Source organism: Balaenoptera musculus, chromosome 8 (genome assembly GCF_009873245.2).
Source record: "Balaenoptera musculus isolate JJ_BM4_2016_0621 chromosome 8, mBalMus1.pri.v3, whole genome shotgun sequence".
NCBI classification, from domain to species: Eukaryota; Metazoa; Chordata; class Mammalia; order Artiodactyla; family Balaenopteridae; genus Balaenoptera; species Balaenoptera musculus.
In genome coordinates, this window is record NC_045792.1 from 31,405,486 (window position 1) to 31,418,033 (window position 12,548).

Sequence of the window (12,548 nt, forward strand, 5' to 3'; positions counted from 1 at the left end):
CCCTTAATGTCATTTTTTAAAAATTTACATAGCTGTCAGTAAAATATCAGCCTGGTTAGTTTTGAAGAGGCCATGGCTGGCTAAAGGGTTCACTGCTGAATGAAAATCTATGAAAAAATTTTGTGAATATGGCAGCATACTCTTGAAGCTCCTTGGAGAGCCACAACCTATTTCTGAGTGGCTGACATTTTGCTAACTTCTTTGGACATCACACTGCCATTGTCAACATTGCCTGGAGCTTTGGTATCAAGATGGTTAAGGGTTAGTATGGAAAGAATATTAGGTTCTCTTAGCCTGGCTGCATCGGAGGGGAAGATGGCTTATGGGGTCTTTGGATCTATTTAAATTCTCTTTATATGGGGAAGTTTGTGACAGTCTTTGAAGAGGGATGGCTTTTAGAACATTTATGAAGAAAAGAAACGTCTATGACATTAATCATCAATCACACCTGTCTTCTTCTTTTCAGGCTCCCCTTTAACCTGGCTCTTCCGTATTCTGCGGGAAGTTTTCCTTTTCGGGTTTCCAGTTAGTGATAGTGACAAAGCTTCAGCCCTTCAAACTCAAAAACACCATAAGACGTAAAGTTATGAATCACTAGGGAAAAAAAAATTCTCATTGTAGCATTTCGATCAGAGAAGGAATCACTTTTTCTTATCACAGAACGAAAGCCAACACTGAAGGCTGGCCACCTCTTTGACCACGGTCTCCATCACAGACTCATTCCTTCCCACTTACCACCTGGATCACAACTTTCTCAAGTTACCAGTGATTTTTAGAACAATGCCTAACAGAGTCCAATCCATTAATTGTCCCTGTTAATGAAACCTACGCTGTCGCATAGTTGATCCCTCTGCTGGAGAAAGCTCTCTACCTATACCTGACCTCATCACACTCTCCCCAAACACATGGTCACCTGACTCCTGCTATCCTTCCATTTTCAGCATGTCACTTTCTCCCAGAAAGTAGGTTAGATGCCCCTGCTGTAGGTTTATCATGACAATTAAACAGCTGATAACAAGGTAATGTGCTAATTGCCCATTTTCTCCCTTTGAACTCCCTTTGAAGATTTTTAAGGACAGAAAGGTTTCTTTTTTTTTTTTCACCGTTGCTTTTTCCAGACCTTATATAATGCCTGGCCCTGGCATAGGAGGGACTCAATAAATATATGTTGACTTGAATGGATTTGCTATTTTCCTGCTTATTTTTTATATTTTCACACTCTATGTCGTAATGGTGACATTTTGGGTCTTTCTTATATCTATACTATCTGCGACTGAAAAACACACATTAATCTCTGTGTGCATGGCACAGAGAGATTATGGGAATTGCCAGAATCTCCACCCCAAATTAAAATGTTAAAATCTGCAAAGTGCTTGGCTTTCTAAAAAGAGAAGTTCTTGGAATCCATTAACAAATAAATGCGTCTTCATTTGTATTATAGTTGGTCTAGAGATGATGAGACAACATCTAATATACTTGAGGATTGCATTAGATGAATGGTAGGTCATTTTACACACTAAAATGCTCTTAATATGATTTGTTCACAATCTTTCTATTTTATTACAGCCGGGGCACCGACAATAGACTGACCCACCGGCGGCAGACAGTTCTCCGTGAGAAGGGAAGAAGGTTAGCTAACCGAGGACCAGCATACATGTTTAATGATCACTCAACAAACCTATCTATTGAGGAGGAACGCTTTTTAGACGCAGCTGAATATGGCAACATCCCAGTGGTAAGGAAGATGTTAGAAGAATGCCTCTCACTCAATGTTAACTGTGTAGATTACATGGGCCAGAATGCCCTGCAGCTGGCAGTGGCCAATGAACATCTGGAAATTACAGAACTTCTTCTCAAGAAAGAAAATCTCTCTCGTGTTGGGGATGCCTTACTTTTAGCTATTAGTAAAGGTTATGTTCGGATTGTGGAAGCCATTCTCAGTCATCCAGCTTTTGCTGAAGGCAAGCGGTTAGCAACAAGCCCCAGTCAGTCTGAACTCCAGCAAGATGATTTTTATGCCTATGATGAAGACGGAACACGGTTCTCCCATGATGTGACTCCAATCGTTCTGGCTGCCCACTGCCAGGAATATGAAATTGTGCACACCCTCTTGCGGAAGGGTGCTCGGATTGAACGGCCTCATGACTATTTCTGCAAGTGCAGCGAATGCAACCAGAAACAGAAGCATGACTCCTTCAGCCATTCCAGATCTAGAATTAATGCCTACAAAGGCCTGGCAAGCCCAGCTTACCTGTCATTGTCTAGTGAAGATCCAGTCATGACAGCTTTAGAGCTTAGCAATGAGCTGGCAGTGCTGGCCAACATTGAGAAAGAGTTCAAGGTAGGTCTTTAAAAGTCGAAGTCAAGGTATATTTACAAGCTTCCACTATGTACTCACACTCTGCTAGGTATCGTAGACAGTAGGCAATTTTATATGTTTTTTTTGCCAACAAGCTCTTTATTATATAGAGTAAAAGTTGTGATCACTACCATTTGGAGATGATCTACTATACACTAGACATTTTACATTTATTATGTCTAATTCTTATCACAACCTTGAGAAGATCTTAGTTCGTTTTCAGAGGCAGAAATGGAGGCATAGAAAGGTTAAGTAAGGCCCAAGATCCACAACTGGTAAAATGACAGAGCTGGGATCAGAATCCATGGATGCTGATCTCTAAAACCCAGATTCTGTCTCCTGTAAAACACTGTTTTTATATTCAGAGCATGGTGATAGCTGCTGTTGAGGTCAGAAAGATGAATATGATAAAGGAAGTCGTAGTTTGACTTGAGAGACAGATGCATGCATGCATAAATATAGTATAAAGAGAAATGAAACTACTAGATAGGGCTATAAGCTGTGTGCTGTCGCAGTTCAGAGAAAGCAGTATTTAATTCTGATTAGGTATCGGGGAAGTTACGTGTAAAATGGTATTTCAGCTGTATATGGCAGAATGAGTAGCATTTTGGAAGGCAGAGAATGAGGGAAAAGATATTTTAGGCCAAGGTAACATCCAAAACAAAAGCTTGTAGATATGGAAGAAGTAGTCTCTTTGAGGGAACTTTGCTGCAGTCTCTGAATAAAAGGTAAGTGGAGAGATACTGTGTCAGATGCTACCATCTTCCCCATGGTTTGTGCTACATCTGGAGAGGGTGAAATTTCAGATTCCTAGTCTAAGGTCACACACCTACACACACACACCTTTAAATTCCTTCCATAGGTTATCTGACCTGTCTTACAGTGTTCATCACGTTCTGCTGTACGTTATTGTTATTTAGGGTGAGCTTTTCTCCATTACTCAGCTATACACTGCTTGGAATCAGGTCTGATTCATCAAATACAGTATTACACAAAGATAAATATTGGTTTTATTTTCTCTGTTCTCTATGCTATGAGAAAGCATGTCTCTACATTCCACATTTTGGGGGTCTCTCCTGTGCAGTTTCTCGGTGCCTCTGTCATTGAAGGAACACTGTTAAACTCAGCATGGTATGTCATGTGTCCATCTATCCTTGGGTCCTATCCATCCAGGCAGGGAGGGGGAGGCAAATCGTGACTGGAACCTTTCAATGGCCCCCAGAATGGAGGATGCTGCTTTTCCTTTAGTTACCTGGTAGCTGAGGGTACAGGACAAGCAAATGATCTCTTACAATCCTGTCTCAGTCGTTCCTACTTCTCACTTTACTCCCAGGACTCAGTGAGTCAGAGAGCTATGCTATCTTCAATTAGAGAAGTTTCTTCAAAATCTGCTCAATATTATTTTAAAATTTGTATTTAATTTTTTTGAAATTTCACTGCTTAGGTTTCAACATTTCTGTTTCTGTAATTGTATCTTTGTTTACACTTCTCTAGACCACAGAAGAATATTACATTCTTCATTCATTCATTCACTTGCTTACATCTTTTGAGCCCATGTTTGTACCAAATATTGTACTGGGGAGAGTTGAGAAGGGAGGATGGAGATGTAGCACAAACACAAAGACAATTCAGTCAGTAATTCTGCCCTCAATTAGTTTGTAATCTAATAGGAGAGGAAAGACCTGTGTGTAGGAACTATAATATAAGGCATGACCTTGTGGAGTGAGGGGGCGGGCAGGTGGGCCAAAGGTGAGAAGAATCACATCTAACCAGAATGTGAATTTTTCACTGTCCCTAAATGCATTGCATAATGTAAGAGCCCCTTTAGGATTAAGAGGATTTAAAGATCCAGACATTCCTTTATTTGTTCACCACACATTGTTTCTGCTCAGGAGGTGCGAGGTATACGGATCAGGCACTTTCCCTCCATTCATACTTTGTCTGTGTAGTTCCACTCTCTTTGGCAGCTACCTAGAGCCTCTACTCAGGCTTACTCTCTGCTTAATGCCCTGCCTCTGTGAAGGTTTGAAGGCAAAGAAAAACAAATCTCTCTGAAAACACAGATCTCTTTAATAGTATTTTATCACTAATATCGTTTAAAAGTCCTTCTCAAATATTACATTAGTTTACTGTTAAAAGAGGGTAGCAGTTCAGAAAAATGTTTTTAAAAGTATATCCTAGAACTCGACCATCAGCAGTTTTTCTAATTAGAAATTTGACTCCAAAAGTTCTTGTATTACACAAGGAGAAAGGCCAGTTCTTGGCTTTTTTAAAAAAATCTTTGGCAAATACAAAATAAAAAAGCACAAGGTTTTCTTTCTTACCAGACAGAACACTCTAAAACAAATATTTCATTCTCCAGACTAGTTTGGTCCACAGAGGCAAGAAAAGCCTCATATGAGGATGAACTGCCATTGCCTTTGTGTGTAAACTCAGGGAAAGCACATCCTCCATCCACCACCAGCCACGGTGTTGTGATGCTAAACCTGTTCCCAGCAGCCCAGCTCAGTTTACAACAGGATGGGACCTGACAGGGCTAAAGAGATTGGTGTCTCTGGTGAGATTTCTTGCTAAGTCTGCTGCTCTACTCTTCAAAAATAACTTCTCTTTTCTTACTTTAAAAGAATACAGTTGATCCTTGAACAAAATGGGTTTGAAGCGTTCGGGTTCACTTATATGTGGATTATTTTCACTAAATATAGACTACAGTACTACACAATCCCAGGTTGGTTGAATCCATAGATGTGGAACTGTGGATACCGAGGGTCCACTGGAGAGTTGCATGCAGGTTTTCAACTGCGCAGAGGATGGGTGCTCCTAACCTCTGCTTTGTTCAGAGGTCAACTATATATGGTCATGTTAGAAAATAATAATATAAAAATGAAGAAAAGTTTAAAAATCATTTCTATTTTGCCACCAAGAAATAAACACTGATACTGCAAACATGCCAGCACATATCCTTTTATTTGTATTTTTAGTAGTCAAGTCCCTTACAGTCTCAGGGAACAAAGATTGAAGAGTCTGGACCACCTGAGTCCTGGGATGCCTCACAGGGACCTGAGAGATTGTATTGGCCGCAGGCAATCCTTTCTGCTCATGGTCTTTAAATTCTTTTGCTTCTTTTTCACCTGAAAGACATTTTTTTTTTTTTTTTTCCGAGATTGTGGAACTTTTTTTTTTTTTTTTTTTTTTTACTTTAAACATCTTTATTGAAGTATAATTGCCTTACAATGGTGTGTTAGCTTCTGCTTTATAACAAAGTGAATCAGTTATACATATACAATATGTTCCCATATCTCTTCCCTCTTGCATCTCCCTCCCTCCCACCCTCCCCATCCCACCCCTCTAGGTGGTCACAAAGCACCGAGCTGATCTCCCTGTGCTATGCGGCTGCTTCCCACTAGCTATCTATTTTACATTTGGTAGTGTATATATGTCCATGACACTCTCTCACCCTGTCACATCTCACCCCACCCCCTCCCCATATCCTCAAGTCCATTCTCTAGTAGGTCTGTGTCTTTATTCCCGTCTTGCCACTAGGTTCTTCATGGCTTTTTTTTTTCCCTTAGATTCCGTATATATGTGTTAGCATACTGTATTTGTTTTTCTCTTTCTGACTTACTTCACTCTGTATGACAGACTCTAACTCCATCCACCTCATTACAAATACCTCCATTTCATTTCTTTTTATGGCAGAGTAATATTCCATTGTATATATGTGCCACATCTTCTTTATCCATTCATCTGTCGATGGACATTTAGGTTGCTTCCATGTCCTGGCTATTGTAAATAGAGCTGCAATGAACATTTTGGTACATGACTCTTTTTGAACTATGGTTTTCTCAGGGTATATGCCCAGTAGTGGGATTGCTGGGTCGTATGGTAGTTCTATTTGTAGTTTTTTAAGGAACCTCCATACTGTTCTCCATAGTGGCTGTATCAATTTACATTCCCACCAACAGTGCAAGAGTGTTCCCTTTCCTCCACACCCTCTCCAGCATTTATTGTTTCTAGATTTTTTGATGATGGCCATTCTGACCAATGTGAGGTGATATCTCATTGTAGTTTTGATTTGCATTTCTCTAATGATTAATGATGTTGAGCATTCTTTCATGTGTCTGTAGGCCATCTGTATATCTTCTTTGGAGAAATGTCTATTTAGGTCTTCTGCCCATTTTTGGATTGGGTTGTTCGTTTTTTTGTTATTGAGCTGCATGAGCTGCTTGTAAATCTTGGAGATTAATCATTTGTCAGTTGCTTCATTTGCCAATATTTTCTCCCATTCTGATGGTTGTCTTTTGGTCTTGTTTATGGTTTCCTTTGCTGTGCAAAAGCTTTTAAGTTTCATTAGGTCCCATTTGTTTATTTGTGTTCTTATTTCCATTTCTCTGGGAGCTGGGTCAAAAAGAATCTTGCTGTGATGTATGTCATAGAGTGTTCTACCTATGTTTTCCTCTAAGAGTTTGATAGTGTCTGGTCTTACACTTAGGTCTTTAATCCATTTTGAGTTTATTTTTGTGCATGGTGTCAGGGAGTGTTCTAATTTCATACTTTTACATGTATCTGTCCAATTTTCCCAGCACCACTTATTGAAGAGGCTGTCTTTTCTCCACTGTATATGCTTGCCTCCTTTATCAAAGATAAGGTGACCATATGTGTGTGGGTTTATCTCTGGGCTTTCTATCCTGTTCCATTGATCAATATTTCTGTTTTTGTGCCAGTACCAAACTGTCTTGATTACTGAAGCTTTGTAATATAGTCTGAAGTCAGGGAGCCTGATTCCCCCAGCTCCATTTTTCGTTCTCAAGATTGCTTTGGCTATTCGGGGTCTTTGTGTTTCCATACAAATTGTGAAATTTTTTGTTCTAGTTCTGTGAAAAATGCCAGTGGTAGTTTGATAGGGATTGCATTGAATCTGTAGATTGCTTTGGGTAGTAGAGTCATTTTCACAATGTTGATTCTTCCAATCCAGGAACATGGTATATCTTTCCATCTATTTGTATCATCTTTAATTTCTTTCATCAGTGTCTTATAATTTTCTGCATACAGGTCTTTTTTCTCCTTAGGTAGGTTTATTCCTAGATATTTTATTCTTTTTGTTGCAATGGTAAACGGGAGTGTTTTCTTAATTTCACTTTCAGATTTTTCGTCATTAGTGTATAGAAATGCAAGAGATTTCTGTGCATTAATTTTGTATCCTGCTACTTTACCAAATTCATTGATTAGCTCTAGGAGTTTTCTGGTAGCATCTTTAGGATTCTCTATGTATAGTATCATGTCATCTGCAAAGAGTGACAGCTTTACTTCTTCTTTTCCGATTTGGATTCCTTTTATTTCTTTTTCTTCTCTGATTGCTGTGGCTAACACTTCCAAAACTATGTTGAATAATAGTGGTGAGAGTGGGCAACCTTGTCTTGTTCCTGATCTTAGTGGAAATGGTTTCAGTTTTTCAGCATTGAGGACGAAGTTGGCTGTGGGTTTGTCATATATGGCCTTTATTATGTTGAGGAAAGTTCCCTCTATGCCTACTTTCTGCAGGGCTTTTATCATAAATGGGTGTTGAATTTTGTCGAAAGCTTTCTCTGCATCTATTGAGATGATCATATGGTTTTTCTCCTTCAATTTGTTAATTTGGTGTATCACATTGATTGATTTACGTATATTGAAGAATCCTTGCATTCCTGGGATAAACCCCACTTGATCATGGTGTATGATCCTTTTAATGTGCTGTTGGATTCTGTTTGCGAGTATTTTGTTGAGGATTTTTGCATCTATGTTCATCAGTGATATTGGCCTGTAGTTTTCTTTCTTTGTGACATCTTTGTCTGGTTTTGGTATCAGGGTGATGGTGGCCTCGTAGAATGAGTTTGGGAGTGTTCCTCCCTCTGCAATATTTTGGAAGAGTTTGAGAAGGATAGGTGTTAGCTCTTCTCTAAATGTTTGATAGAATTCACCTGTGAAGCCATCTGGTCCTGGGCTTTTGTTTGTTGGAAGGTTTTTAATCACAGTTTCAATTTCAGTGCTTGTGATTGGTCTGTTCATATTTTCTATTTCTTCCTGGTTCAGTCTCGGCAGTTTGTGCATTTCTAAGAATCTGTCCATTTCTTCCAGGTTGTCCATTTTATTGGCATAGAGTTGCTTGTAGTAATCTCTCATGATCTTTTGTATTTCTGCAGTGTCAGTGGTTACTTCTCCTTTTTCATTTCTAATCCTATTGATTTGAGTCTTCTCCCTTTTTCTCTTGATGAGTCTGGCTAATGGTTTATCAATTTTGTTTATCTTCTCAAAGAACCAGCTTTTAGTTTTATTGATTTTTGCTATTGTTTCCTTCATTTCTTTTTCATTTATTTCTGACCTGATCTTTATGATTTCTTTCCTTCTGCTAGCTTTGGGGGTTTTTTGTTCTTCTTTCTCTAATTGCTTTAGGTGCAAGGTTAGGTTGTTTATTCGAGATGTTTCCTGTTTCTTGAGGTAGGCTTGTATTGCTATAAACTTCCCTCTTAGCACTGCTTTTGCTGCGTCCCATAGGTTTTGGGTCGTCGTGTCTCCATTGTCATTTGTTTCTAGGTATTTTTTGATTTCCCCTTTGATTTCTTCAGTGATCACTTCGTTATTAAGTAGTGTATTGTGTAGCCTCCATGTGTTTGTATTTTTTACACATCTTTTCCTGTAATTGATATCTAGTCTCATAGCGTTGTGGTTGGAAAAGATACTTGATACGATTTCAATTTTCTTAAATTTACCAAGGCTTGATTTGTGACCCAAGATATGATCTATCCTGGAGAATGTTCCATGAGCACTTGAGAAAAATGTGTATTCTGTTGTTTTTGGGTGGAATGTCCTATAAATATCAATTAAGTCCATCTTGTTTAATGTATCATTGAAAGCTTGTGTTTCCTTATTTATTTTCATTTTGGATGATCTGTCCACTGGTGAAAGTGGGGTGTTAAATTCCCCTACTATTATTGTGTTGCTGTCAATTTCCCCTTTTATGGCTGTTAGTATTTGCCTTATGTATTGAGGTGCTCCTATGTTGGGTGCATAAATATTTACAATTGTTATACCTTCCTCTTGGATCGATCCCTTGATCATTATATAGTGTCCTTCTTTGTCTCTTATAATATTCTTTATTTTAAAGTCTATTTTGTCTGATATGAGAATTGCTACTCCAGCTTTCTTTTGATTTCCATTTGCATGGAATATCTTTTTCCATCCCCTCACTTTCAGTCTGTATGTGTCTCTAGGTCTGAAGTGGGTCTCTTGTAGACAGCATATATATGGGTCTTGTTTTTGTATCCATTCAGCCAGCCTGTGTCTTTTGGTGGGAGCAGTTAATCCATTTACATTCAAGGTAATTATCGATATGTATGTTCCTATTCCCATTTTCTTAAATGTTTTGGGTTTGTTATTGTAGGTGTTTTCCTTCTCTTGTGTTTCTTGCCTAGAGAAGTTCCTTTAGCATTTGTTGTGAAGCTGGTTTGGTGGTGCTGAACTCTCTCAGCTTTTGCTCGTCTGTAAAGGTTTTAATTTCTCCATCACATCTGAATGAGATCCTTGCTGGGTAGAGTAATCTTGGTTGTAGGTTTTTCTCCTTCATCACTTTAAGTATATCCTGCCACTCCCTTCTGGCTTGCAGAGTTTCTGCTGAAAGATCAGCTGTTAATCTTATGGGGATTCCCTTGTGTGTTATTTGTTGTTTTTCCCTTGCTGCTTTTAATATGTTTTCTTTATATTTAATTTTTGACAGTTTGATTAATATGTGTCTTGGCGTGTTTCTCCTTGGGTTTATCCTGTATGGGACTCTCTGTGCTTCCAGGACTTGATTAACTATTTCCTTTCCCATATTAGGGAAGTTTTCAACTATAATCTCTTCAAATATTTTCTCAGTCCCTTTCTTTTTCTCTTCTTCTTCTGGGACCCCTATAATTCGAATGTTGGTGCATTTAATGTTGTCCCAGAGGTCTCTGAGACTGTCCTCAGTTCTTTTCATTCTTTTTTCTTTATCCTGCTCTGCAGTAGTTATTTCCACCATTTTATCTTCCAGGTCACTTATCCTTTCTTCTGCCTCAGTTATTCTGCTATTGATCCCATCTAGAGTATTTTTAATTTCATTTATTGTGTTTTGCATCGTTGCTTGGTTCCTCTTTAGTTCTTCTACGTCCTTGTTAAATGTTTCTTGCATTTTGTCTATTCTATTTCCAAGATTTTGGATCATCCTTACTATCATTATTCTGAATTCTTTTTCAGGTAGACTACCTATTTCCTCTTCATTTGTTAGGTCTGGTGTGTTTTGACCCTGCTCCTTCATCTGCTGTGTGTTTTTCTGTCGTCTCATTTTGCTTATCTTACTGTGTTTGGGGTCTCCTTTTCACAGGCTGCAGGTTCGTAGTTCCCGTTGTTTTTGGTATCTGTCCCCAGTGGGTAAGGTTGGTTCAGTGGGTTGTGTAGGCTTCCTGGTGGAGGGGACTATTGCCTGTGTTCTGGTGGATGAGGTTGAATCTTGTCTTTCTGGTGGGCACGTCCACGTCTGGTGGTGTGTTTTGGGGTGTCTGTGGCCTTATGATTTTAGGCAGCCTCCCTGCTAATGGATGGGGCTGTGTTCCTGTCTTGCTAGTTGTTTGGCATAGGGTGTCCAGCCCTGTAGCTTGCTGGTCGTTGAGTGAAGCTGGGTCTTGATGTTGAGATGGAGATCTCTGAGAGATTTTTGCCGTTTGGTATTACGTGGAGCTGGTAGGTCTCTTGTGGACCAGTGTCCTGAAGTTGGCTCTCCTACCTCAGAGGCACAGCCCTGATGCCTGGCTGGAGCACCAAGAGCCTTTCATCCACACAGCTCAGAATATAAGGGAGAAAATAATAGAAAGAAAAAAAGAGGATAAAATAAAATAAAATAAAGCTATTATAATAAAAAATAAGAAAAAAAATTATTAAGAGTAAATGTATTCAGAAACAAAATTTTTTAATTTTTAAAAATAGATTTATTAATTTTTTATAGTAAAAAATAAGAAAAAAAATTTTTAAGAAAAATATTTATTAAGAAAAAAAAATTTTAATTTTTTAAAATAAAAAATATGAAAAAACTTATTAAAAATTTTTTTAATTTCTAAAAATAGAAAATACAGAAAAAATTATTAAGAAAGCCTATATTAGGAAAAAAAAATTTTTTTAAGTAAAAAAAAAAAAAAATGGACGGACCTAACCCTAGGACTGATGGTGAAAGCAAAGCTTTACAGACAAAATCTCACCCAGAAGCATACACATATACACTCACAAAAAAAGGAAAAGGGGAAATTAATATATCCTGCTCCTAAAGTCCACCTTTTGAATTTGGGATGATTCGTTGTCTATTCAGGTATTCAACAGATGCAGGCACATCAAGTTGTTTGTGGAGCTTTAATCCGCTGCTTCTGAGGCTGCTGGGGGAGATTTCCCTTTCTCTTCTTTGTTCCTACAGCTCCCAGCGTTCAGCTTTGGATTTGGACCCGCCTCTGCATGTACGTCGCCTGAGGGCGTCCGTTCCCCGCCCAGACAGAACGGGGTTAAAGGAGCAGCTGCTTCGGGGGCTCTGGCTCACTCAGGCCGGGGGAGGGAGCGGTACGGAGGAGGCGGGGCGAGCCTGCGGCGTCAGAGGCGTCGTGACGTTGCAGCAGCCTGAGGCGCGCCGTGTGTTCTCCCGGGGAAGTTGTCCCCGGATCACAGGAGCCTGGCAGTGGTGAGCTGCACCGGCTCCCGGGAGGGGCAGTGTGGAGAGTGACCTGTGCTCGCACACAGGCTTCTTGGTGGCGGCAGCAGCAGCCTTAGCGTTTCCTACCAGTCTCTGGGGTCCGCGCTGATGGCTGCGGCTCGCGCCCGTCTCTGGGGTCCGCGCTGTTAGCCGCGGCTCGCGCCCGCCTCTGGAGTTTGTCTAGGCGGCGCTCTGAATCCCCTCTCCTTGCGCGCCGCGAAACAAAGAGGCAAGACAAAGTCTCTTGCCTCTTCAGCAGCTGCAGACCTCCTCTCTGGCTCCCTCCCGGCTCGCCGCGGCACGCCAACCCCTTCAGGCTGTGTTCACGCCGCCAACCCCAGTCCTCTCCCTGCGATCCGACTGAAGCCCGCGCCTCAGCTCCCAGCCCCGCCTGCCCCAGCGGGTGAGCAGACAAGCCTCTCGGGCTGGTGAGCGCTGCTCGGCGCTGAGCCTCTGTGCGGGAATCTC

General features: G+C 40.2%; 1 protein-coding gene across 3 annotated transcripts in view; it reads left to right on the plus strand.

Annotated features, from left to right (window-relative positions):
* The window catches only part of TRPC6 (transient receptor potential cation channel subfamily C member 6), a 137,424-nt gene that overhangs the window by 77,653 nt on the left and 47,223 nt on the right, over positions 1 to 12,548 (plus strand). For all 3 annotated transcript variants that reach the window (XM_036862392.1, XM_036862394.1, XM_036862395.1), the window contains exon 2: positions 1,567 to 2,341. In XM_036862392.1, the coding sequence (XP_036718287.1) occupies positions 1,567 to 2,341 (775 nt within the window). The remainder of the gene's footprint in view (positions 1 to 1,566; positions 2,342 to 12,548) is intronic.